The sequence below is a fragment of the Coturnix japonica genome, chromosome 9 (genome assembly GCF_001577835.2).
Source record: "Coturnix japonica isolate 7356 chromosome 9, Coturnix japonica 2.1, whole genome shotgun sequence".
NCBI lineage: Eukaryota > Metazoa > Chordata > Aves > Galliformes > Phasianidae > Coturnix > Coturnix japonica.
In genome coordinates this window covers 15305952-15333547 of record NC_029524.1, presented here as the reverse complement: position 1 = coordinate 15333547, position 27596 = coordinate 15305952, and the positions used below count along the sequence as shown (strand labels likewise).

At 39.8% G+C, this 27596-nt stretch overlaps 1 protein-coding gene across 2 annotated transcripts in view; it reads left to right on the top strand.

Moving 5' to 3' along the window:
- Positions 1–27596, top strand: part of USP13 (ubiquitin specific peptidase 13) — a 39148-nt gene that overhangs the window by 7516 nt on the left and 4036 nt on the right. For both annotated transcript variants that reach the window (XM_015871517.2, XM_015871518.2), the window contains exons 3-20: positions 2691–2751; positions 9885–10006; positions 10125–10267; positions 10468–10652; positions 14448–14542; positions 15317–15504; positions 16224–16295; positions 16569–16662; positions 19784–19909; positions 20253–20406; positions 20597–20771; positions 22343–22431; positions 22744–22866; positions 23382–23408; positions 24204–24347; positions 24692–24858; positions 25236–25401; positions 26950–27034. In XM_015871517.2, the coding sequence (XP_015727003.1) occupies positions 2691–2751; positions 9885–10006; positions 10125–10267; positions 10468–10652; positions 14448–14542; positions 15317–15504; positions 16224–16295; positions 16569–16662; positions 19784–19909; positions 20253–20406; positions 20597–20771; positions 22343–22431; positions 22744–22866; positions 23382–23408; positions 24204–24347; positions 24692–24858; positions 25236–25401; positions 26950–27034 (2216 nt within the window). The remainder of the gene's footprint in view (positions 1–2690; positions 2752–9884; positions 10007–10124; positions 10268–10467; positions 10653–14447; positions 14543–15316; positions 15505–16223; positions 16296–16568; positions 16663–19783; positions 19910–20252; positions 20407–20596; positions 20772–22342; positions 22432–22743; positions 22867–23381; positions 23409–24203; positions 24348–24691; positions 24859–25235; positions 25402–26949; positions 27035–27596) is intronic.

Here is a 27596-nt window from a genome sequence, read left to right as displayed (position 1 = left end):
AGGAGACTCCACAACTTGTAAAGGACAGACATCCTCTCTGGATATCTTGATCCAGTGCCCTGTAACCCCTCAAAGTAAAGCAGCTCTTCCTCACGTTCAGGTAGAACTTCTCGTGTTCCAGTTTGTACCTGTTTCCCCTCGTTCTGTTTCTGGGCACTACTGAAAAGAGCCTGGCTCCATCCATCTGACTCCCACTCTTCAGGTATTTGTCACTAAGGTTCCCCCTAATCTCATACAGGCAGTGCAGTCCCAGGTTTTTCAGCCTTTCCTCATGTGAAAGATGCCCCAGGCTCCTCATAATCTTTGTGGCCCTCTGCTGGACTCTTTATTGAAGTTCTTTGTGTTTCGTTAATTGAGGAGCCTGAAACTGGACCTGGTACTCCAGAGGGGGAAAGTCACCTCTCTTGATCTACTGGCCATGCTCTTTTTAATGCACCTTGGGATACCATTGGACTTCTTGGCCACCAGGGCATGCCGCTGACTCATGGTTAACCTGTTCTCTGCCAAGATGCCCTACTCTTCTCCACAGAGCTCCTTTCCAGCAGTTCAGCCCCTAATCTGGATGCAGTTATTCCTCCCCAGGTGTAGGGCTCTGCACTTGACCTTGTCAAACCTCATAACGTTTTTCTCCACTCAACTCTCCAGCCACTCAACTCTTGCTGAATGGCAGCTCAACCTTTTGGTGTGAAGTACACCTTCAATTGAATGAGCCGAGAGGTTTCTAGTTATTTTCCTTGTGAATCATAACATAGCAGAGGAGTCGGTGTGAAGGTGATGGCACACTGGGTCATGTAGTCAGAAACAATATTTGATTACTTTGTACTCGTGAAGACTGTCATCTAACTTGGCTCTTAAGTAGAATTCCTCTTTAGTTAGCTATGGATTTGGTTTACCATGACAGTTTGATACTTACATGCTATGCGTGTTTTCCTTTGAGCAATGTGGAACATCATAAAACTGTTCCGGTGAAGGCCTGAAGTGTCTGACATGTGCTGCATTGTGGTTTTGGTTTTTAATCCAGGCTTTTGATTGTGTGTGATACATTAAAGCTCAAGGTATTGGTTATACTACCTAAAGATTCTTTTTGAGAGACCGCTATTCCTGCCTGCTGGGATCACATCTGTTAGAAGGCAAATTGCTTTGTGAGTGGGGAGCATTCCCAATAATTTCAGACAAGTAGGGAAGCAAATTCAGATACCATCAGGTTCTGAGGTTTTCAGGACTATTGAACATCTGCAATTCCAGTTGAGATGTAATCAGCTTTTTCAGTTTGAAAAAATGAAGCTATATTACATGTTAGACTGGTAGTGATTGAAACACCCTGCATGAGTTCTTCCTCTTTGAAATCTCTATTCTTAGTGATTTTCACAACATCCCACTTAGAGACATTAGAATTCAAACTGAGCCTTTTGGTACTGGAAACAGCTTTTCTTAGTTCCGAAGCTATGATCCTGACAACATGTGTAATATATTCATTACACCTTCGTAACCAGGTTACACGGTATCTTGCTTTTATTAAGTAGGTTTAGGTTCTTGACTATTTCCTCTTGCTAAATGCCAGTAGTTTGAAGGAAGAAATGCTCTGCTTTTGTTTTAACTTCATTAAGCAAATTCTTTTTTATTTTTACTTTTCATTTATTTATTTATTGAAATACTGGAGTTGCATCACAGATTCCTTTTCCCTAATGCTCGCATATAGATAATAGGTTTTGTTCTTAAGTGTACCCAAGGACTTTCTCTTTCGAAGAACGGGAAAATTTCTTTTGATACATAAGACCTAGTTGATGACTCAAGCTTTTGCTTTGGTCAAAGCTTTTATTTACATGGTGAAGGGAACCACCCAAACTATGCGACCCTTTCACCTTCCAAGGCGCAGAAGGCAAACACGAGCTTTCCCTAAGCTGACAGGTTCTTGGCTGGTTTCTTTCCACCTGTTGTGTCCCTATATTATTTAAAAAGTAAATGGTGGAAAAAAAAAAAAGTAACCTAACAACCTCACTGGTTACACTAACATTGTGCACCACATAACACAGCATGTTCGCGTTATTGCCACAGAGGCTGGTTTGATTTGATTTACTGGTGCCTGTTAATAAACAGCTTAAGATGCAAAAGTATTAACTTACATGTTTCCTTAGCCACTCAGAAGTTGTCCCCAGAAGTCTAAGGAATATTTTTTTATTTTTATTTTTTAACTGAGAAAGTAGTGCTTAAAACTGGATGTCATTAGAAAATTGCTGTTCCCTACTATGGAGGTTGAGTAATCACAGTGGAATTTGTTATGAAAGGCTTAGTCTTTTGTAGAGGTAATGTATTTTTTCTTTCCCTCTCTAATTCAGCTTATGATTATGATTTACTCCTTAAGACATTCTGGAGAGGAACTAGCATTGAGAGATCTGGGTGGTGCTGGAAGAGCTGGTCTTGTTGATAGAACAGCAGTCACCTGTGATGACTGTGAGACATGCTTAGTTGCTGACAGTTCAAAATAGAAAGGATTTAGATGGCAATTTTCTCAGGGGTGGTATCAGTGCTGGGTTGTCCTGTTGTCAGAGGTGAGTGAAGAATGAGGCTATTGCTTAATAGAAGGACCATGAACAAATATATACATGCCAGAAATGATAGCGGTGTGCAGTTGTTGCTGATTTACTGTTATTTCACTTGATGGATTTTTAATTGTCTCTTTCTCTTTCCAGAAGGTACCAGGGGCATCTGGTGGAGCTTTACCAAAAAGGAGGAATGCTAAGCTATTTTTAGGTATTGTGAACAGCTGCTTTCACACAGTCCTTTCCTGACCCTCTCTGCATGTGTACTTGGGTTCTGTCTGCCATTGTATTTGGCTTTGAAGCTTCTTGAGACGAGTTGTTGCTGTTGGTGCTGTGGTTTTCTTTTTCTTTCTTTTGTTTTCTTTCTTTTGGCTCTAATTTTTTAGAAGTGGTCTGGATAAGCAATTCTTAGCAGTTTTGGCCCCAGTGTGGCATTTTTCCACTCTGTAACTTTGTGAGAAGGATTATTTACATTTCTAGGGGGTTGTTACACAGGTACTCTTAAGTGACTGTTGTGTTGTCTCCTGTAATAAATGCAGCAGTTCATACATTGTGAGGATATTTTACCAATTCTCGTTCCATTATGTCCAATAATATATCCCATTTCTTCATGATAAACAATTTTCTTACCACATCCCTTTCATCAAAAGCATCTCATCTTTGATATTAATTCATATTACCCAGAAAACCTGAGGGCTCCATAAATACGGATGAGGGGAATTTGATCCAGTGTCTGTATTCTTTTTCCTCCCGCTACTTGTGAGACATTTTTGTTTCTTCTATTTATTCTCTTTGTACTAGTAGGAAATAGTGATTGCTGTGTTTCCCCCTTCAGATAATGAAGAGGTTAAACATTTTCCATACCATTTCCAGCTCTTATGGCCAAGTGGGAACAAATAGCATGGTCCCTCACTAGAATTGCTTTGATCTGTGGAATGTGCCCCTAAGAGGCCTTTTCAGGTTGTGATTGATTAAATTACTGTTGTTAATGTCTGGAGTAAGTTTTGAAAGGAGGTCTTAAAGAACAAGAAAGCCTTAATATAATTCATAAACAAATGAAACTTCTTTTGTAGGAAGGGACTCTTAAGTTGTAGATGGTTGTTTAATTCCCTTCTACAGACATTTTACCTTGCAAATAATGTTTATTACTGGATGGTTATAAAATGATTAGCACAAAAACAGCTGCAGTGCAGTAATGGTTGTGCACTGTAAGGATAAACAAGAGGTGTAAAACCACAGTCAAACATTATTCTTACTGATACTCTGTATAACTTTGTTAGGCTCCTGTCACTGTGGTTTGCTGGCACACAGTGTTTGTGGCATCATGTCTCTGGCATGCCATGTTGGAGGAGTCCTTCAATTCTGTCCTTGAGCATAAGCTTTTTGTTCTCAGTGAGTAGATCTGGGGCGGCAGTTCCAGCTGCCTCAATCCCAGTGAACTTCCGAAGGCCAATGTGCTTTCACTGGAGGTGAATTTAGCCCATGAGATGCCACTTTTTTTCTTCTTCTGGAAATAATGTAGTTGTGAAATTGTGTCTTGGCTTGTCTATTTTTCTACAGTCTTCTTGGCAGGCCCTGTTTCTTGGGTTTAAACTGTTATCAACTCTGTGCTGTGCTGTCATCCTTGAGATATTATTTCCATGCAGCCAGATTCTTTGTATTTGTTTGCTTGGTTTAGTGGATCTTTTATATGTATTGCCATACTTAGAAGAGCAAAGAATTACCCCTGCACTTGTTCATAGGACTTTTCATAGGGCATTTAGAAAATGAAAGCACAGAGAGGTCAGCAAGTTGATCATTTTGCACGTGACAGTAAGTAGAGGTGGTTACCAAATTTGACATCTTTTAACTCATCATTTTCCTGACTTTTTGGACCTGTCGGTCTTCTCATCTTAAAAGCCTGTTTTTTTTTTTCTTGTTGTGAACTTGGACACCTCTGACAGAAGCTTGCACCAAAGAAGCGATTATCAGCCTGTACATATAGGCTGCCATTTAGGGCTTAAGCTGTGAGACAGCTGTAGGCAGTGCTCAATGGTAGCTCTAACATCACTGTGTTTCTAGGTGTAACTACCTGAATAATTCCCTGAAAGCAAAAAGAATTAAGCTGTCTGGATAAAGTCAATCCAGTTTTGGCATTTATTGCGTTGCTTCTAAAAAGCCTCTTTGATGTAAGGCTATTAAAGATATTAAACCCTTTTCAATCTCCTTAGTATTAGGAAAACATGTTTTGGTTGCTCATTGATTACTTTCTATTTTCACTCTGCTATCCAGCAGATATACCACAGAATACCACAGAAACATGGACAGGCTGGGTTAGTCCACTGAAGGCTTTACCTTCCCCTGAGCATGGAAAGATTCACTGCAAAGTGTGGGTGCCCACACACTGGGGTTTTTTTGGTGTTTTTTTTCTCCTTTTCAAAAAGGCTAGAGGGCCTCAGTGATGAGAGCTCTTTTTTATTCAGGAGGCATAACAATATTATGCATAAAGACGTGAGCTGCCTTGACTCTAGTGTGTTTAAATATTGTTAAGCACCATGGATATGGTAACTTTGCTTGCTCAGATAGTGCAAGCTGTCTGGGGATTTGGGGTGATTTTTAAAGCAGACTGTCTACATCATAGAACATAAACTAGTGTCCTTGCTGTATTGGTATCTAGGGTAGCAAGTTTGATGATGCTTTCTGTCTGTCAGTATATGTGGCTATTACGAAGAAGTTTTAGACCCAGTCTGTAAAATGGAAAAATTAATTGAAGGGATGAGATGGCTGCTCTCCATTATTTCAGAAGCCTTTCAGATAAGAAACTGCTGGACTGTTGTCTCTGGTGTATAACCTCATTACATTTGGAATTTGGCCACAATGTGGTCAGCATGATATCAGTTTTGAAGATGGGGCAGGGGGGAGATGACAGCAGGGTGGGACTAGGAAAAGTATCATTGCTAGGTTGTGTTTTCATAGTAGTGCATCTAGAAGAAGAAAGGATCAGAATTAATAGGAAGTCATATAAATGTGACCAAAAAAACCCAACCAACAAACACTGGTTTTGTAAAGTCAAGTAATGCTTGTGGGTCTGCCAGAGTAGTTGGGGAAAGTCAGTCACCACATTAATTATAACATTCTGATTAACAAAAATGTGCTGTGGTCTTCTGTAGAAGATCTTTGTCAGAAGGATGAATGGAGTAAGAGAGGAGATCCTTGTATTGGAGGGCCAACTCTCACAGCAAAAAATAATCAGCAAAACCTTTAATAATGTTTTAATTATGAAGAACTAATTTAAGCATAAGAGGTCTGGAATGGGACTGAAAGATGAGGAAATGATGTTGTAATTGATGTAAAATTGTGCAGTAGATCACATTACAATTAATTTTTAGGTTTGTTACTCTGGAAAACTAAACAATAGAAGAAGGAAATGTTGAATAATATGAAGATGAGAAGTGGTTTAACTGTACAGAAGAAATGCTGAGTCACAGCTTGAAGCAGTGATTGAGCATCTGATGGGAAAGCAGGGCAACCCAGGGCAGCTCAGGTGCACACAATGTACCTCTGAGTGACCAGGAGGGCTGGAGCCAGAATATACCCCTTCCCAGACCTCATTTAAGGGTTGGCAGTGGAGGTGAGGGGATCTCACTGGAGATCCCTGTGTATCTGAGGTCTTCTGAAGGCAAGAAGCTCTTTTTCTTCATTTCTTCATCCACGGTTGCTATGTTTGGGCTTGTCCTCATTTGCTGATGCCAAAGACTTTGCCACTCTGCTGTTATTGCTGTACACATTATAGCATTACGATGGTTCGTTGCAAATATTAGCTCAGTTATCAAGTGGGAAATGAGAATAACAACAGTTTATATTTGGTTTTCCATTGTCTTTTGGATTATAAATCAGAAGTGAGCCTCTGCTATGAGCAGGGAAACCAGGCAGATATCTAGAAGATAAGAGGCATACCCTGAGGTAGGAATCATTGCATTTCTGCCTTGCTGTGCATTCTTCCTGGGTGCCTTTGGGCCCTCGTCAGACACTGGGCTGTAGTCTAAACAGAGCTGGCAGAGTGGCTGTCATAAAATTTGTCTGTAGACAGATGTCCTCTTCCAGATCAGTTAACATAACAGTATCTGTCAGTGCAGCAATTTGCGAGAGCTCTGTTTTGAGCAAAGTCAGGGATAACTTAGGCCATCAGTTAAAAACCATTTTGAAGTACTCGAATGAACAGCTCTGTCAGCAGGTCTGTGAGAACGGTAATTGCAGATAAGAGGAGCCTCAGTGGGAAGGAGGGTTCATGAAATACAGCTGGTCTCAGAGAAAGCATCAGAAAGGAAAACTTTCACTTAAGAAGTCTGGGAGGATGTTCAGACTTGCTGACCTTCTCCTCCCTGGCACCCACCTACAAATGGCAGTGGTAATACTTACAGGTAGGATTTACAAGTGTAAAGGCCATTCATAAGAGAGGCTATGTTAGGTTTAACCACAGGTCCACTTAGCTCTCCCTATTCCCATAGCAGCTGCCCTGGATGTTTTTATTTTAGAAAGCTTCTGAAGAGGACTTGAACCACTAGTGGTTTAAGTTTGTGTAAGAAAACACTTATAGACTACATGCAGATTTATGAAATGGGGAGGAAAAAAAGTGATTTGAAAGAATTTCAGTATGTCCTGATCATATTTTTAAATCTTAAAATTGCACCATCAGTAAAAGTGAAGCTGATGACATCAGGAGTGAACCTGTTGCTTGAGTTGGCTATAGAATGGTGAGCAAATACCTTGCCCTATTCAAATCTTAATAGTCTGCCATTTTAGGCGGAAATGAAGAAGTGAGGCTAAATTAACAGAAGCTAATACTACTAGCTAAATGTTCAGAACATAAATTTTGATGGTTTCACTTTGCTTGTTTTTGTTGCAGGTTCATTAGTCAACATCCTCGTTCAATTTTCACATTTGTGTCCCCTTTCATACTCACACATCCATATGCACGGGATATCCTGTTTAGTGATCCTGCATGGAGTGTCCTTACGCCCCTATTATTAGTGCATTCAGTTGGTAACTCTTCTAAATCTGATATGGCCACGTCCACTCCTTCTCCTCCCGTAGGTTGGTTTACAGTACCGTCTTCTACCTCCAGCTGCTGTTTTCAGTCAATCCAGCAGCAGTGCATTTCTCACTGTCACTGAAGTGTGATGCCTGCAAGCTGCAGTAAATGTACTCTCCTGGCTGCTTGCTCAAAATAACGTCAGTTGCACTTCTGTTTTAGCGTACCTGTTATTTTGCTTTCCCTGTTGTCCTGGCCTCCCAGCACAACAGTTGTGACCTATGGGCACTTTGATTTGATGACCACAGTGTTTAACTGGAGCTCTGTCTTAGTGTGGTAAGGCTGTTAGCCTGGTAGAAGGGGGACATTGTCGTGCGGTTGTCCACCAAGTCAGCAGCACTTTAAAAAGATGGTGTACAGGTTGGTTGTTGTGCAGCAGCCTTAGAACTGGAGAAATACAGCATTTGAAAGTTCAGCCTGTTAAGTCCCTTTAGTATTATGGTAACTTTAGGTCAAATATGCTCATTTTGCAAATAGACTTATCCCACCTCTCTTTCCCATGGCTACACTTGTTCCTTTGTCAAATTCTGCCCTAGTTTTAAAATCTACATCTGAAACATCCTGCAAACTGTATGGGATGCCCAGTGGCTATGGAGTCATCCTCACTTCGTGTGGGTTCCCACTATCTTCTAATGTAGTAGTCGTCTTGTTTTATTATACAGAAACACATGCTTTCTTAGCTAAATTGGCCCTTCATAGTATCATAGTATCATAGTCTCGTGCGAGTTGGAAGGGACCTTAGAGATCATCGAGTCCAACCCCCAGGATTCGAGCCCCTGTGCTGCAGAGCGGCACTATGTGTAGGTACACATAGTGTACCTATGCCCTTGTGTAGGTATAGAATATATGATGAAGTTGCAACTTCTTACCAAGCTTAGCAAATGTGGCTCTGCTTATAAGCTAAAATTTGAAAATGTGAATATGGATTTGGGAGTTTTCAACTTGACATCATTAAGGGGCCTAACTGTCACCATAAGGGATTAGCTTGAGGTCCTCTGCTGTTTCAAGAGTTCTGAGTCTGTGGCCATGGAATTAATTTCCACCCCTGTGATACTGCCCACGTGAACACTGATAAACTGTCTTCAGTGCCACAGTTGCCAAACATCATTGTAATCCTTGGTTAGTAGATATGTTGTGCCAGCCTTACACGATCACTGTTTAAAGTAGAATTGCAAGTTAAATATTTTCTTTCCCCCTGAATTTGTTATAATGCTGTGTGTATCCTTCAAGAAGTGCGATGCTGCCCTGTGTGTCAGACACCCAGAATACTGTGCTCACAAGGCTTCATGGTTTACTTTTCTAGTAATGCGAATGGTATGAATCCTGAAAAGGCAAAAAGGAACTTTTTTCTTCCCCTTACACACAAAAGGATGATGTGGCTAAGTAAGGGTTATCGTTAGCTGTCAGAGGATGATAGAACACTCAGTCTTTTTTTCTCTGGATCCCTAGTTCAAATGTGAGCTATGAGATGAGCTGAGGTGTTCTGCATTTTGAGCCGAGGCAGCCATGTAATTGCTGTTTCTATGCAGTGGATGGTAAAGGCTAAAACTTCTAATGTTGGTGTAAAAAAGAAAATACCATCGGGCTTTACATGCATCTAGAGATGACAGCTACTGGCTGATGTGATCTATCCTCAGGTTCCCTCTGGTGGTAGTGTGAAGCATGTGACTGCAAGCCCTGCAAGAAGCTCTTGCTGCTTCATTAACTTGTCTGAACATAGACAAAGCTTTTATTTTCTCTGAGGAAACTGCACGGATTGGGATCTGACACATTTAGGAGGTAGTCAGTAGTTTTGTTTTTAGGAGCCACAGAATGTTTCATCCAGGTCTGTGATTTAGAAAAAACATGGGTTGTTACTTTGCAATTTAGGCATAGCTAGTGTGACCTAGCCTCACATTGTATAGTGCTTCAAGATCCTGGGTGAAATACTGAACAGTATTGCCTTCTGCTTTTGTCCAAAATAAGTATAATTTTGTTAGCTGCTTCCAGAATGAGATGTCTACAACAACACACTGCTTGGGGAGAGGCCGGGTCAACTATGAATGTGGCTGGAGCTCAGACTGAGATGGGAATTTTAGTCCTCAGCTCATCTTCTTGCTGGAGGTCAGATTTTGGCTTAGAACAGGATTTCACAGATGTTTTTAGCCAGAAGAAACTACTGGACAGTGCCAGCTTTTAGGCTGCTGGCTGGCAATGCTTTCTACTGGTACCACTGCTGCAGTTTAGAAACCATGGTCCTGGCACAGTCTAACGATACCTGTCTTGTTTTCCAGATCTAGAGGCAAATGGTGATCTGAGCGGTGATGACTTTGAATATGAAGATGAAGCAAAACTCGTTATATTTCCTGATCACTATGAAATTTCATTACCAAACATAGAAGAGTTACCAGCACTGGTTAGTGAATATGTGCACGCATGGGAGGAGTTTTTCCCTCGTTCAGTTTCTATCAAGATGCTCTTTTGTTGTCGGTTGCTTGTTGGGTTTTTGAATTTAATCTTCCTTTGTCTTCCAGGTGACAATAGCTTCTGACGCACTCCTCAGTGCAAAATCACCCTATAGGAAGCAGGAACCTGACTCCTGGGAAGAAGAGCTACAGGCATCTAAGCATGCCAAATCTCTTGTGCAGTTAGACAACGGCGTTAGAATTCCACCCAGGTAAAAGAAGCAAAGTTTTCTTCATTCTAGGTTATCTATTGAAGTCCAGAATAAAAAACTAAAGGCAGTAACTCAGCCAGCATTTATCTTACATGACTCTTAGCTGGATGTGTGTGCCTGGTTTGACCTACCATAACTGGGAATGCAGAACTGCTTCCTGCCTTATTTATTTCTACAATTTCTTCCTTTTTTTCTTGCAGTGGTTGGAAGTGCTCAAAATGTGATCTTCGGGAGAATCTGTGGCTAAACCTGACAGATGGTTCAGTGTTGTGTGGGAAGTGGTTCTTTGATGGTAGAGGAGGGAATGGCCACGCACTGGAGCACTACAAGGAGACGGGTTATCCCCTGGCGGTGAAGTTGGGAACCATCACTCCTGATGGAGCAGGTCAGCCACCGGGTTCTCAGATGGGATATCTTTTTTTTAAATATTTTAAAGTCAGAAAAGTTTAATATCATCAATGTGTATTTTCTTTTTTAATGTACTGGGGACTGTGCTATTTTCCCATGTTGATTTAGTAATTTTTTGTTCATCTTCATGGGGCTGCTGTGATGGTCATTAATAAAAAGCCTGATGATCTTTAAGAATGAGAAGTCTATAGGATTTAAATATATAATGTAGGATATAAATAAATATAAATACAGGATATAAATCTTGCTTGCGTATTCTGTGTGACATTCTGCAGTGTTGCTGTGGAGAGGGTTGTGGTGTGTGATAACTAGGTGGAGTATAAGCAGGAGAAGCTGGAAAGTCTTAAGTGAAGATCTTTTTCTGCAGCTGTAAGGAGGGGAAAAAACATCAGGTAGCATGATTACATTTGTTTTCTAGTGCTCATGACCATATGGATGAAAAATGACTGGAATAGCAACCTTCCATTTATTTATTTATACACATCAGTTGAGAATTTTTCATCTTTAAGTCCTATTCAGTTTCAGGGTAAGGAGACTAATTGCATTCACCCAGATGTGCCACAGAAACACTGAGGAAAGTTGATTTTCTCCCAGATTCTGTTTCCTTGGGTGAATGTGGTTTTTAGGTTGAAGATGGTTCAGATTTTCTTGGATGTAAGTTTCAACCTGCATCTACAAAACAAGTAATACTCTTCAGTGTTTGTTTCAATGCTTTTTTTGGCATCTTTACCGCTAGTATTTGTTTCCTACAGCTGTTGTACTTCTGCCTCCCACCCATCAGCTGTTTTTGCTCTCATGTGGCCTTTGAGATAACAAAGGACACACTGTCATCTTTCCCTCTGAATGAGGGGCAGCAGCTGTTCTACACAGATATTCGTTCTTCTGGATACTGTTAACTTAATGTCCCTGTAGGGAAGACTTCCCTCCCTCAGCCTTCTTTTTTTTCATTTTCAGCAATTAATCTCTCTGATCTATATTGCATTGGTAATCATAACTTCTCTATAGGGCTGGATGGCAGATGAGCTTCAGGAAAGAGAGGCCCTGTAGCTGATTGTGACAAAAAATTTGTCTGGTTTCTGCTTTCTTGGGCTGGAGGAGAAGAGGTAATAGTAGAGGAGTAATAAGTGTTGGTCCCTCCGCTGACATAACTTTATCCTTTTTCACACTGCTAAGGATGAAAAAGAGGAGGTGCCAGTTCTCTGCTTATCCCTACCCTGCTTATTCACAGAGCAGAGGAGAGCTCCTTGTCTTTTCTTGAGAAATCTGTGTTGCATAGACTGGAAGGGATTTATGGGGCATAACCCTCAGTTTATAGTGTTTTGACAACAAGCAGACCTGGGTTCGGGTCAGAAATTGAATCAAAATTCTGTCCACCATCATTGGACCTTGCACAGGTTACACAAGTCAAAAATTTTCTTCTCTAGGTTGAATGTTTCTTGGCAAGCTGTGCTAACAACTACTTCTCTTCACAATGCAATTAGGTTTGATTTCAAGTACTTGAGGTCACATGTTTGAAAATGCTCTGAGGACTGGAATAGTTATTTAGCAGTGAGAGGTTCTATTTTTAACAGGTACTTGGATGAGTTGCTTTGTGGATGCCACTCGGTATTGTCGGGTACTTCTTTAGGGGAATCCTGTGCAACTTCTTTCTTCATGGACCGTTGCCTGTTATCCCTTATGTAGGAAGGAGTGATGTCTGTAACAGGCATAAATCTTGAGCCGGAAGAGAAAAGGAAGTACAGATAGCAATGTCACTTTTCTTAACACAATATGAATAATAATGATGATTACTCACTGTTTAATAATGTTTTGTGGTACCTATCTCAGGTATTTCGTGTTTTTTCATTTATTATTGTCTTCCCCTCTTCTTTCCTTTTCTTCCTTTAAAAACAGAATTTGCTGCTTTCTATGCAGACTCTTGAGGATCAGAATGTAGGAAAGGACTACAGACCAGTGTTTTGGTGCTCTCAGCTTCTTTCTTTTATTTGCTGCTCTTTGCTGCCTTTGAAATGGATTCTCTTTCTCTCTCATTAATTTATGTTGGCTACACAGCAGAAAGTAATAATGTTTGTGAGACAAGCTGGGCTTGAGTGAAGATTAATGTTGTGTGTTTCATTCCTGCAGCTCTGGGTCAGTAATTCCAGATGGCTGCTCTTTCTTCATTTGCCAGAAATGAGGAAAAACAAAATCAAAGCAAACGCATTGGAGGCAGTCACCCAAGATTAGCCGATGTGTAATCTCACTGATAGGTGTGTGAGCTTTGCAGGATCTTTTGGCTGTGCTGTGACCTCACCAGAAGACTATGGAATGTTATATGTGGATGAGCTGTCAAGTCCTCTGAGCATGCCTGCTACTACACAGTGGAATTCCAGTAGATGAGCAGCTACAGCTCCATGCATGCCAGAGGGGTCATCAGAACCAATGTTAATAGAGGGTCTGATGGCTGCTGACGGCAGATAGCAGCGTGACTCAAAAACACCATTCCTTGGTTTGAGAGTTAATGTTTTTCATAGGACTGATAAACCCATAGGTTGCATTTAGATCTTAGAATAGTGGCTGACACTCAAGCTATCATTTCAGCATGGTTTTCCCACTGGCAGTCTTCAAGGAAGCAGGAATCTTGTTAAAATTTTATGCAGGTGATGGGTTGAGGCCAGGGGAGAGCAGAAGGACTCTTTAGAAGTGGTATCTGTGCTGTGAACAGACTTTGTCTGGATTCTTGCTCCGTCCTCCCAAATTTTTCTTATTTCTTCTGGTTCAGGGTTCAGATTTCTCTCTTAACCTGGATCTGATCACATGGGGCAAGATCACTGGAAAACTCTGTAGGATGTGAAGGAAACTTGTCTGAGAGGAGTACTGGCAGAGACTTTCTGGGCTTTGATATGAGTAGAGACTGGAGCAGAGGAGTATATACTATGGGGGAAAAGAGCAGAGAAGAGAAAAGACAAGACCTGTCCAAGACTTTGTAGTGGGTCTTACAACTCATATCCTTACGTCATGCCTGTAGATTTACTGTTATTTGCTTAAGTAGGTGAAGACTGCTTCATTAAAGTCTTGTTTGGTAAGCATTAAAATGAGATTTTATCTCCTTTTTGTCCCTTTGTTGGATTTATTAAACTTTGCTTCGTAACAAAAGTATCATTAGGCGTACTGCTTCCCTCTTCAGTTTGAACTTTGCCCTTCCAAATCTTTAGGGACCGTGAGGAGCTGTTTTAGCGCTAGAATTTAGTTCTCATACAGTAAAGCAAGACATCCCAATAATGACATCAAACTTTGTCCCTCATGATAAGATTAATCTTCCAAGTCCCATCCAAGTTACATGCTCATAGTTTTGGTGTGTTTGCCATTGTCTTCTAGCTCCACAAAAAAATTCAGAAATTATTGCTCTGTTCACAACATGGATTAGATATGTACCTTCAAATCCTGTCAACTGTGTTCTTCCTTTTCTCCTACATATTTCTTTACTTTTTGGGGGAGAGCAGTGGGGGGTTGTTGTGTAGTACTGTAATTGCTCCAAATTTTCATATGTTTTAATGCTATCAAGGTGTGTAATTTACTCAAAGGAGAATAGTTGAGTTGATCGTGTAGAAAACATTTAAGATGTTTACCGAGCAGTGTGGGTCTAGCTATTATATGTGTCTCAACCAGACCTGGAGAATATGAATAAGGTATTTTGTGTAGGCACTTCTGTACTGAGAATGTAATGTTGGTCAACAAAGAGAAGGGGTAATGTTTGATACAACATGTTATCTGTTTCTCTTTGCTTTTGTAGATGTCTATTCCTTTGATGAAGAGGAGCCGGTTTTAGATCCACATATAGCAAAGCATCTGGCACACTTTGGGATTGATATGCTGCAGATGCAAGTGGTAGGAAATCAAGCTTCTTTTTAGTTTCTTGTTTACTTTTCTAGTTGGGGGTAGAGAGAAACAGGAGAAGAGCAATGTCTGTAGCTTATATTGAACAAATATATGAATAAAAAGTTTCTCTTATCCAGTGGTCCTTCTGAAAAACCTGTTTTTACTTAAAAATCTGCAGAACTTATGTATAGTTTCAGCTATTGTGGAGGATTCCCCTACTGTATTCAGACCAGTCTGTAAGATTATCTGTGAAGTGGAGGAGTAGCGCTAGCTGTAAATGACGGTGTAATGATTAGTGCCTACAAATTGAAAGCTGAGCTGGGTATTGGGACTTCAACATCTCAGACTTTGGCTTTTTCCTTTTGCATGAAGAATAGAGTTCTTGAAGCTGCATTTTTGCATCTGATTTGTTTGCTGGGACTATGTTCTACAGTAGCAGCTCTGCCCAACCAATATAAATGGGAAAATAAAGCTTGAAAACGTGTGTTGTATTTATTCTTAGTCTTGAGGACACAGCCCATACAGAAGTGGAGATTGAAGGCGCGGTGAGAATAATACAAAGAGCCAGTGGTCTGTAGTAAACAGCTGAGAGATGAATTGGATGAGCAGGCTGCTACACTTCTGACCCTGACCTCCTCCTCTGCATGTGGGATTCACCTCTCTTTTCTCATTGATCTGTCTCTTCTTTTCTAGAAGAGTTCACAAAGTTGGTGATGATAACAGCAACAAGTATAATAGTTGCAGAAATTAAGAGGCAAAGAAAATAACCCTTTTTCTCTTCAGACAGAGAACGGTCTAAGAGATAATGATATAAAACCAAGAGTCTCTGAATGGGAAGTGATTCAGGAAGCTGGCGTGAAACTCAAGCCCATGTATGGCCCAGGATATACCGGCATGAAGAACCTGGGGAATAGCTGCTACCTCAATGCTGTCATGCAGGCCATTTTCAGCATCCCAGAGTTCCAGCGAGCGTAAGTAGCTCCAAGCTAGCACTTACTACTAGTTGCCTGGTTCCCCTATGTCTTGTTTTTCTATGCAGAGCAGTATTTTAGAGTCTTTAACAAAACATGGTCCTGGCAGAATTTAGGTGTTTGTGTTCTTTCAGTGTGGTTCTACCCAGGTAGCCTATTATTTCACCCTTGTTTGAGTGAAGTAGTACTCAGATATTATGTTACTAAGTGCTTTGGTTTTCAACAAACCGGCTACATCAATACATACTTCAGCATTTGTTGTTAGGAATTAGCCTTTGTTTCTGTGAGGAAACTCAATACAAGCATTATTTTATGTGTTTTGTTCCTGATTAAAAGTCAACAAACAAAAAACTCTAGGAATTTATTTGGCACTGTTGGTCTGGAGTAGGAAGTGCATTGTTTCACTGTGGTTTTGAGCAATGCCATCTAGCAGCTGTTTCAGGATCAAGGAATAGAATGTAAATTCTGGATAAACAGCAAAGTGGTATCTTTTCTATTTAGCTAGAAACTTCTAGCCATAACTTAAATATCCTCTTCCTAATTTCTTTACTACTCTTTTTCAGCAGTAGAAGTATTCACCAGGGCTAGATGAAGTTATTTGCATGCTACAAAATCTGATTTGCTGGCACAGAAGGGGCTTCTGGCTGTGTTACTGCTGAGGACTGTGTATCTATCTACATGTGGTATTTGAATGTTTGTGCTTTGTTCTTGCTGCCCAGGTATGTGGGAAACCTTCCGAGAATATTTGACTACTCCCCAATTGATCCAACACAAGATTTCAACACTCAGATGTAAGTGACGCTTTTCAGTGACTTACTTTGTCAATTTAAATAGAGTGAATAATTTAATGGCAAGGAAGAAAAGTATGTTCGTGTGGGCTTGAAAGTGAAACATGGCACAGGGTAGAATGTGAAGACTTGCCAGATTAATTATATATAATGTTTCATTATGGGCTTGAAGATGGCGTATTTATTTTTCCTTGAAAGAAAATCTTCTATTTTTTGTTTGTTTTCTCATGTGTTTTTTTGTTGGTTTCCCACCCCCTCCCATTTTCTTCCCTACAGGGCTAAATTGGGACATGGCCTCCTTTCAGGCCAGTATTCTAAACCACCCATGAAATCTGAGCTTATTGAACAGGTGATGAAAGAAGAACACAAGGTATTTGACTGAGTTTGTGCAGCCTGGTAACTAGGTACAAGTGATACCCTGAGAAAAGGGAACAGGTGCTGGGCATTGGAGAACATGGGTGGATCCAGCATGAGATGCTTAGCAAGGTGGAATGAGCGGGATTCTAGTCAGGAATATATTAGTCAGGGACTATTTGTGCAAAGCTTTAAAGTAACCAGTGGTTCTGCTAAGGTGTTCAGCAGCTCCTGTGATGAGTGCAAACATTCATAGGACTTATGTTTATCTTCTCTGAGGGACGGTAAAATGCTATTTTAGGGAGTCCCAAGGGTGAGAAGGCTTACGTATCTCAGTCTAAATTGCAGAAAGTAATAGACCAAAGAAATTGCTTCTGAGATGTTTGGAAATATTCTGCCTGATTCCAGGGGAAGCTCTTCGTATCTTAGACAAGTCCTGCTTGATTCTGTTTTGTCATTGTATCTCTTCCCAGTTCAGTGAATGAAAAGCTTTTAGCAGCTTTTATGTCAGCAACAGCTTATTCTGTTTTTCCAAGTTGGCATAAATTTCCCTCAGCGTTTGAAGAGTGAGAATGATATCAGTTTGTATTGTGATTCTGCTTATGGATTTGTCACTGCTTTCCCTACAGCAATTTGATTAGCATTTGTCTTGAGCCAAATGTTAGTTATTTGGTCCATGCAATCTACCCAAGTGGATCTATCAAAGTTGAGATTTGTTTTCCTGTTCAAATTATCTACTTTGAAAAATCTTGTTTAGAGTGATGCTGGGAAAATTGGGCCTGAACTGTGTTAATGTCCCTGCCAGCATCTCTCACTGCGGTTCCAAACAACATATGGAGTTAAATTTGTCTTCACAACTGGGTTATTTAGAAGGTCAGCTAATAACCAATAGTGAAGATACTGCTTGTATTGTAGAGCTTTCTTTACAGAGAAAAATGCTCCATACAAAGTTGTATTTTTATGGACAGTAGAAGTCATGTGGGCTTGTCAAAGAACCATGGTGGTGGTTTCTGTGGAAATAGGTATTTACCTTTGACTCTATTAGTTATTGATATAGGAATTTATTTCCAAATAAGAATGCTGGGAAGATTCTGGACACAGACGGAGCATCTGGTACGCTGTGGCTCGTATAATTTGAGTGCCCCAAGTCTGTTCAGCACTTGTTTTGCATAGTAGATACTGTTTTGGAAGAAACCAAAAAGTGTGGTTTATATTTCCTTTAAAGTTGAAATCTATCAATGAATCACAGTAACTAAGAAATAGTAGAATATTTATCTACTGATTTTAACAGACATCTCACTTAAATTCTGCATAATAGTTGACTGACTTTGTTAAATGTGTCTGTGATACGAGGAACAAGTTAGGTGCTAGAAGTTCAGGATTTGAACTGTTAGAACAAATCTACAGCCATAAACCTATTACTCTGTTTTGCCCGACGGTTAATCTTAGCAATTAGATGTTGATCTTTAATGACAGTACAGACCTGTGTCAGGTAGTTGTAACCATCTATTGGCATTTAAGAATGCTTGCTTTGTTCATAAATTCAATTTAGTAGAATTATAGTTACACGTGTTAGTTCTTTATCAAGCAAATTGTAGCATATGCTGAGTTTAGGAGAAGCTTTCACACCTTTTGTTCTTTGTGTTTTGGAAGAATGCTGAAAAAATAAAGTATAGATATTATTTTTTTTTCTGTTCCATTGCTGTGGACATACAGAAAACGAGATCTTGTGGATTTGGGGATGTTCCTTCACCTCCCTCCCTCACGTATTTCCCCAGAAATACTGACATATGTACATATGTCATTTAGAGAGCTGTACTGACATTCGTAATATTTAAAAATACCTCTGTTTTGTGTCTACAACTGTTCGTTTCATCTTTGCTCTTTTTTTTGCATCCTACCTGCAAAGACGTTCTCTAGCTTTCTAGGTTGCTGGAATTTATCCAGAGTTTTGGGGAGTTGTTGCCTGTGAAAGCATTCATGTGAGGTCTGCAGTGGTCCAGCACAGTCTATATTTAGCTGAGCTGTTTTGCAACTGTTGATGAGGAAAGTATGCCAGATATTCTATAAATATTTGTCGTTCTCGGGAGATAAAATCTTCTTTTCACCACAGGAGCTTTGTCTGGGAACAGCAGAAGTTTTCTTGGTCCTATTTTAATATTAAAAACAGGTTGAAAGCCTAAATGATCATCAACTAGGACTTGATTTTCTGTTTAGAGCTCTGCCATTACTTTTCTTGCCCTTCATGGGGGAAGGGTTTAGAGAACAAGATCCTTTTCTGGAGACTGTTGCACATTGGCTTGTTTCTCTTCTCCATGCTCAAGTGGATGAGTAAGAAGTATAGAGATGGAAGCAAGGTTTAATTCCAAATGGTGCATTTCACCTCAAGGTAGATGTGCTGTCTTGCAGTATTCTTACTTTTATCACCGAAAAAAAAAAAAAAAGCCTATTGTTCAGTAATTTGAGCTATTTTATGCCTATCTGGGCTGAAATGAAATGTGATTGAGGTTGCAAGAGTGATGCATAACCCAAGATTCAGAAATTGCTGTAACAACTCTGTCAAATCAGTAGTAAGGTTCTCTCTGGAGCCTCTAACTTGCATCTTCACCTAATGACATTGCTGGTAAGTTGCCAGTACTTGACAGAAATGTAACTGAGAACGTTCTGATTTGAGTGGGTCTGCCTACCTTTCCTTGTTGAAATCAATATTAACATTTTCCTGTTTTAGCATGTGCTTTGTGTACCTTTCATTTCATGCTACTTTCTCTATACCAGACTGAGAGAGCAACTGCAGTGAAGACTGAGTTTGACTGAATATTTAATAACCTTTAACATATCCTAAGGGCTCTGCTTTTGCTTGGGCTCTCTTGAAATTTACTTGACTTTATGGAGAGTGAAAGCAAATATGAGCAAAATATTCTGACTCTTTTGAGAGTGTTATTTGAAAGGTATCGTGGCTAGTGTTATCTTGAAGCAATTTCAGGAGGGGAAAAGAAAAAAGCTTCCAAAAGTGATAGAGTGTATGAAAGTCAAAGTCAGCCAAAAGTAGATCTGGTGGAATGATTTGCGGGTATTTGATCTAAGACTGAACAAAAATACTTCTTTAAAAGTTTTTTCTTTCTTTGGTTTATTTCTAGCCTCAACAAAATGGAATATCTCCACAGATGTTTAAAGCTTTTATAAGTAAAGACCACACAGAATTTTCCTCCAATAGACAACAAGATGCACAGGAGTTTTTCCTACATCTTATAAATCTAGTAGAGGTGAGGAATTCCGCATGACTGCTTCTTTTCTGTAGTGGCATTAAGACTGAACTTGTTTTGTGAATGGCTCAGCATTTTTTAATATACTCTTTATGGCAATTTAGAAGTACTTAGTTTTAGAAGTATTTTTTCCTTCATTGTTCCTTCTTATTACTTCAGACTTATTACTTAAGTGGGATTCACTATGGGTGCAAGAGTTCTACATGCAATAGAATACAAATGGAACTGTCAGATCTGCGTGCAGCATCAGTGTCTCTACGTTTGCCATTAGACAAGCAGCAGTCTTTGGGTTCTTTGGTTATCTAAGGATGATTGTTACAGTGAATATTAACATTTTTTTCAGAGAAATCCTGTAGGTTCAGAAAACCCCAGTGATGTTTTCCGTTTCCTGGTGGAGGAGCGCACACAGTGCTGCCAGTCCAGAAAAGTACGCTACACTGAGAGGGTGGACTGTATCATGCAGTTACCTGTTGCCATGGAGGCAGCAACAAACAAAGGTAAAGAAAGCAACAGGTCAGTTCCCTGACCTTTTGGTGTGTTTCTTACTGTGAATCATATCTAGTTGAGCCATGCAAAAGCTTTACTGGTAGATTTTTGCATTACTAAAACATCTGAAAATACTACTACAATGAGGAACGTCATAACCATGATGTTCATTTAGCTTTCAGTGTCGTGTGTATTTCTCAGATGAATTAATTGCATATGAGCTGAAAAGGAGAGAAGCAGAAGCTGCAAGGAGACCTCCACCAGAACTTGTCCGTGCCAAGATCCCATTCAGTGCATGTTTGCAGGCCTTCTCTGAACCAAGCAACGTAGAGGACTTCTGGAGCAGTGCCCTTCAAGCAAAATCTGCAGGAGTTAAGTAAGTGTCTGCTTGCATAATAAAAACCTGTGTTCTGTATTATCTACCTGGGCATGATGCAGTGAGAAAAAGGCAAAGTTATAATGGATGTTGGGGTTATAACACTAGTTGAGGCTGTAAATACAGTGTGTAGCTCAAGCTTGACGAGTTCCACTGACCCAGTGAGCAGAAATAAATTGCTCTGAACTGTCAAACTCCACAAAGATGATGGTGCAAGACAGTAGTTAAGAGCTTGAACTTTAAAATCTTGTGATTTAATTGTTTACCCACATTTTAAAATCAAATTTCATGTATTTGCTAGTGATAGAGCTCTGTACTGTGTGTTGGGAGACACTCTGGACACATATCTGCATTTAATCTCTTTTTGTCTTCACTTGACTAAAATTGCTGGAGGAGACTGTGTGAGACAAAACTGGGTAAAACAAATGAAAGTTTTATTTACTGTGTGTGAAGGTTCTTTACATGGATGTAAGTATTTGCATTTATGAGGTGCTGTGTTCATAACTTTGTTTTGATTATTAAATTTTTTTGCATGTGTCCATGTTTCAACTCACCCACCTCTGCATGATACAGGGTTTGCTTGGTTCTATCATCTTCAATTGCTGCTAGTTGTATGGGGCCGTGGTACAAGACAGACTTGTAAAAAGCAAACAAACAAACAAAAAAAACTTACGTTGTGTGTTTATGTTTAGGTGGAATAAGGAACAAAGAACTTAGGCTTAAAAAGCATTGAGATGAAACAGGAAGGCAGTTGGATGACTCTAGTTCTTAAGGCAAATTTTTTTGTTGAGAACAAGAGTTTGTCCCTTATCAGGTTCCATTTTTATATGTCAGCAGTGAGGAGTGGATGAAAAATGGGCTCTGCAACTGATTTGCTGTGTCTGGGTACCCTCTATTTTTAGATCACTTAACATATCAGTGCCTCATTGCTCTATTAGTGAATGGTTTCACTGGCATCCTTGTACTGAAAACTGGGAGGCAAGTGCATGTGGTAGAGAAACTGCAGCAGAAATATATGGAGGTTTATTTTTTAAAATGGTGGCCATAGTGGAAGAAGATTCCAGTCATTTTAAACAGATCCAGGTTTAGTGTGGAACTTTGGTTCTTCCTCATGCAGATTATAAAGTTCCTAAAATTACAAGGTTGAGCTAACAGAGATTTAGAAAGTCACTATTTATCATACAGAAGGAAGACCTCTTATTTATGATATATTGACTGTATTTTACCCAGAGTAAGGTGAAGTGGAGGAAAGAATGTTATGTGTAAACAGAATACAAGGGAAGGCAAATGTTAGGGGTAGCAAGTGTGGGGAACATGGGAACATGGAGAAGGAGAATACATATAATATTCAAGTACATATAATATTCAAGATACAGATATGTATAAAGCTATTCTGCTTCTTTACTTGAAAACTCTTCTGTGAAATTTAAGTTCTTACACTGATAAAATCTGTCATTATTAATTTCAGTCAGGCTAGAGTTGTTTATCTCAGTATTCTTGAGGTAATGAAATCTGTGCTGCTTTTGATTTTGTTGCCTTGCTTCTCTGAGTGAATTTCTTGTGCTTCCTAGGACTTCTCGTTTTGCTTCATTTCCTCAGTACTTGGTGGTACAGATAAAGAAGTTCACCTTTGGCCTTGACTGGATACCCAAAAAGCTTGGTATGTGCCTTTTGTACTTACCTTGGATAGAATGAGAAATAGGTTAATCCATAAGGAATATGCGCACTTTCCTCTATAACAAGGACCTGATTTCAATCCCAAGTTGTATCCGGAGGATTAATTGATCCTAAGCAAATTATTTTTATTGTTGTTTTGCTTGTTTTTATTTTTGTCAAATTAAGCCAGTGTTTGTGGGGTTACATTGGGTGTTGGTGGGTTGTATACCCAGACTCTGTTCTCTGAAGGAGTTGGTTGCTCACTGAGGTAATTTTGCTGGGTTCATAAGCTTAACTCATTTCTCTGCTTCTGCAGATGTTTCTATAGACATGCCAGATTTCCTGGATATCAACCACCTTCGAGCCACGGGTCTCCAGCCAGGAGAAGAGGAACTTCCCGACATTGCTCCTCCCATTGTCATTCCCGAAGACCCAAAAGGTACTGACTTTGGTTCTCCTGATGTTCTTTGTGAAGCAAAAAAAAAAACACCCTAGCACCTGAAACTGTGTCAGATACGTGCTTTGTCACACTTCGCCTCTCCAGAGGTTTTAATTTTGACCCTTAACTTCTTTAATAAGTTCTATTCGTTTCTATCTATCCTCTTGCTCAATAAAGTGTCTTAGTTTTAATGTGTTTGGATGACAAAATTTTTTTTCTAACAGATTAGATTCTTTCTTAAGTTGGTTTATGTCAGCTGCCTTCTGGTTTATAGTACTAGAGGCTCTTTGTTCTGAGTTGTTTGAGAAATGTCCCAGGTCTTCTTAAAGACAAAATATCCAGGATAGAAGGATGATCATAATGGTTCTGTGACATAAAGAAAATTTAAAGAAAACAAAAAATACAGATTTTCTTTTTTCCCCTCATATGAACATACTTAGCCTTCATATAATCCTTCATTTTATTTCCTTCTCCATTTTTCTTCCCCCCTTTTATTTTTCTTTTTTTTTTTTCAGATCGTATGGTGAACCATTTTGTGGAGTGTATGTATCCTATTTTTGTCAGGCTGATATTACAATTGCTTATAAATTTGCTCAGTGAATGGCTTCTCTACGTATAGTGGAGCTTGGAGGTTTGGCCTGTGTGCTTCTGTTAACTAACGTTTGGCTTCTGGACTTGTTCAGCACTTGCATGTGTGCAGGACTCCTCAGAGTCTGTAGTAGCATCAGTGTAGCTGATGAGCTACTGCTCTATCTGCAACCATTAAGTGTATGAAATCTGGTGTGCATGTGTGTAATAAAATACGATTATTGTCAGATTGGAAGGTCTTAAGTCATCTGCAATGTTTTACAGTATTTTAACTTCAAATGTACAACTGTTTGCAGAAAGAAAGTTGCTGCTCTTTTATACCCATACCTTTATTTTTAGAAACTAGGGAATATTTTAGTTTTAAACATGAAATATATTCACAAATGTATGAGATGCAGATTCTTTAGCCTTAAGTTAATAATTGGCTATGCTGAATGCTAGGCCTCCTCTAGCTTAGCTCTGCATCTAACTTTTCCATCCTGTGAAATTCAGTGGTGATTTTATTTACAAATAAAATCCTGTAAGAAATCATCAAGATTTAAGGACCTATGCAGATTGCAGAGACAAAAGATTACCAGTAAGTCCGTAATGAATACTACAATGCTTTATACAAGGCTGCTTTCTAATGGATGTGGTTTACTACAGTCCTAGCAGCATGCATTACAGTATGTGGCACCATGAATAGCAATAAGAAATACTACAAAATGGATTAAATTAGACTTAGTATACTAGAAGAGCCTTTCTTGCAGCTCTAGATATTGATGAGTCCTCGGTTATGCAACTGGCAGAGATGGGTTTTCCTTTGGAAGCATGTCGGAAAGCCGTGTACTATACAGGCAACCTCGGTGCTGAAGTGGCTTTCAACTGGATCATTGCACATATGGAAGAGCCAGGTCAGTGACTGGAAGGTGTAAGTGAAGTTCTATTCTGATTGTGTATTCTGGCAGTCAGTTGAAATTTTGAAATGTGCAACAGGGAAACAGTGGCCCCTTCCCCACCCCAGGAAACCTGGAGGTCTGACCCATACTGAGCCTGCTCAGTGTGACATTGTCAAGTTAGATATTTTGTGATATGTGTGTTCAGCTTGTTTTTATGTCTTACCATGACCCAGCTGGGCAAGTGAAATGAACTGTATGCTCATTTCTGGGCTGCTTTTCAAGTCCTGCTTATGTGTATTGTTGACTTTCCAATTCAGGGGTGGAAAAATAAAGAACTGATGAACGTTTGCTTCTTCCAGACTTTGCTGAGCCATTGGTTGTACCTGTGTTTGGGGGAGCTGCTTCCAGTGGTATGGCTGGCTTAGGGGCTGTTGGACTGGATAATCAACCTCCTGAAGAGATGGTCTCCATCATCATTTCCATGGGCTTCCAAAGGAGCCTTGCAATTCGAGCTCTGAAGGCAACAGTGAGTCCCATTGGTAGCATTTGGGTTTTATTTGATACTGTGCTCATTGCGTGAACATATGCGCATTCAGGTACCTGTGAAACATGCGTATAAAAATTAAGCTAGTGGATGATGCACATAGCACTCTTAGAGCGGAGTCTAGGATGACTTGATAGGGTTAAAGTGGGGAAGGTGGCTTTTGTGGTGTTTCACATAATGTTAAATGTGGACAAATATCTGCTGAGAAACAATTAGAATGTCTGAAGACCATGCGTGCATCATCAAGTTTTCAGTGCTGCTGCACATGATCCTTACTTAGTTCAAGGACCAGTATGAGAGTGGTAGAATGATTCTAGAGAGTGAATTGAGGGATGGTCTTTTGCTTGTTTCTCTCACAGAACAATAACTTGGAGCGTGCACTGGAATGGATCTTCAGCCACCCTGAATTAGAGGAGGAAGATGGTGAGCCTGCTTTGAACATGATGGATTTGGAGAACCATACGAATGCAAATATCCTTGCAGAGACAAGATCAGAGGGACCCAGGATCAAAGATGGGCCTGGAAGTAAGTTCTCCTTTATCTTAGAGGTGGCTATTTTGTTGTTATTTCACACCTTTACCATTCATATAGCTCTTCTGTTTAGAAAGTACTTATGTTTTTTGGACATGGTCTGTACAGTTTTTCTCCTCCTGCTTCTGGGTCTGAGTTTGTTTTTGCGGGTCTAAGTTCTATGGGTGTTGTTTGCTCAGTAAACTTCTCTGGACTCTGAATAACTGGAGTCCAGATTTCTTGTTGCTAAAAGTCTTTCCTGACCTGCACTTGGACAGGCTGGAATGTTTAGATATTCAAAAGCTGAACATCCCAGAGATTACGTTGCTGATGCAGACCTGAGTCTCTGTTCTGCTCTATAATCTTGTGGCTGGAGAGAGGAATTGATACAGTGCTTTCAACCATGTTCCTTATACTAACATGGCAGGTAAAATTGGTGTCCTGCACATACTTCTTTACTGTCGTATTTTGGGTGGTTTTTTTCTTTGAGATTCTCAGTCATACTACTGCTAAATAAACCACAAGATGGAGCTAATGTACAGCTGTCAAAGCTGTGAAACAGCTTTAAAAACTGATTTTAAGTGTAACAGCACCGAGTGCAAAAGCTCAGTGATTCTAAGATACACCGTTTTTGAAGGGTCTTTAGTGACTTACTCTAATAACTGTTGTATGTTCTAAACTTGTCCCTCTAAGCTTGATTGTAATGGTCTTATGAAAAATTATAAACCAATTTGATTTTGTTTCTTCTGTTGTCATTGTTATGAGTATTCATTTCTTTGTTTTTAATATTATGAAGTCCAGCCTTAAGTCTCACGGAGGCACGGGAGCCATTCATTTACCATTAGGTTTTAAAAAAGAAAAAAAAATAGGGATAACTATTTTTTGTGGTACTCAGCCTTTATAGACTGAGTGCCTGAAATCCTGATAAACAACATGATACTGTAAAATGGCTCCAGAAAACCCTCTCCACCTAAATCCAGGCCTCTGTCCTCATGCAGTATCCTGAAATAAATCCTCTTTTACTTTTGGCGGTAATATGGGTGAATGGCACAAATGGGTGGGGAACATGAGCCAGGGATGAGTTCTCCAGAGGTTCTAAGTACAAAAATAGTCCTTTATATTAGAGGAAGAGGTTTCTTTCCTGTCCTCTTTTATGGGCTACTGAAATTTGGGACTTGTGTTTTTTGTTTGATGTACAGGGGATCTTTGATCACATTCATACATCTGTGTGCAGAGTTAACGCATCTAGCACTTCTCTGGTGCTCTGGGAATTTGGAATAAATCTGCTGTTTTTCCAGAGCTGTGATCACAGCCCTGCTGTGTATGTGCAGAGACTTATGTGGGTTCGGCTTGGATTGTTTTGATGTTTGACAGTGAATTTCAGCACTAGTTAAACCAAGCATATGCTGCAGTCTTAACAGAAACCGTATTTAGAGATGCAGTGTCTGAGTTAGGAGTGCTCAGGTGCTCCTCTGGGATTAAAAGGAAAAAACTTTTCCCCCATATTCTTATTGCGGAGCTAGCAATAAAAGACTTACGCTCTCATTTGTATTTGCTAAACAGGGTATGAGCTGCTTGGGTTCATCAGCCACATGGGCACTTCCACAATGAGTGGTCACTACGTTTGTCATCTCAAAAAAGAAGGAAGGTGAGTGGAATTGGGAGGGGCACATGCAAACCTGAGCAAATGTTTTCTTTGAAATATATATCTGTTCAGAGCAGGAGGTGTATTCATGACATGGATGATTTATTTTTTTTTTTATGTAGATGAATCTCATCAGAGATTTCCTGTTTTGCTGCAGACTGTAGATGTGATGAGTCAACTTCTGTTACAGTTGAGATCTATGTTGAAGTGTACCATTGTCTGTCCTGTCCTTGTTTTTGAAATCTCTGTTCATTTGGAGCATCAGTTCTATACCTGACTTCATTCATCTGAACTTCTCTCAACTTCCTCTTTTTTCTTATTGATAGAAACCTGTCAGTCTATGGGCTGATACCAGTGTTAGTACCAGTAGTACTGCAGTACTGATCTTGGCTCTGGTTTTCTTAGGCTCTTATTTTTTGATATAATAAATTCATTATTTTTCCTTCATTCAAACTGTAAATACAGGTTTCCCTGCACAACTTTCTTCCTTTTTAAGTTCCTAATATCACCAGTAAAACTGCCTTAGCTGTTTATCTGGTCTTTTGTTTCTGTTACAGTGCTCAAA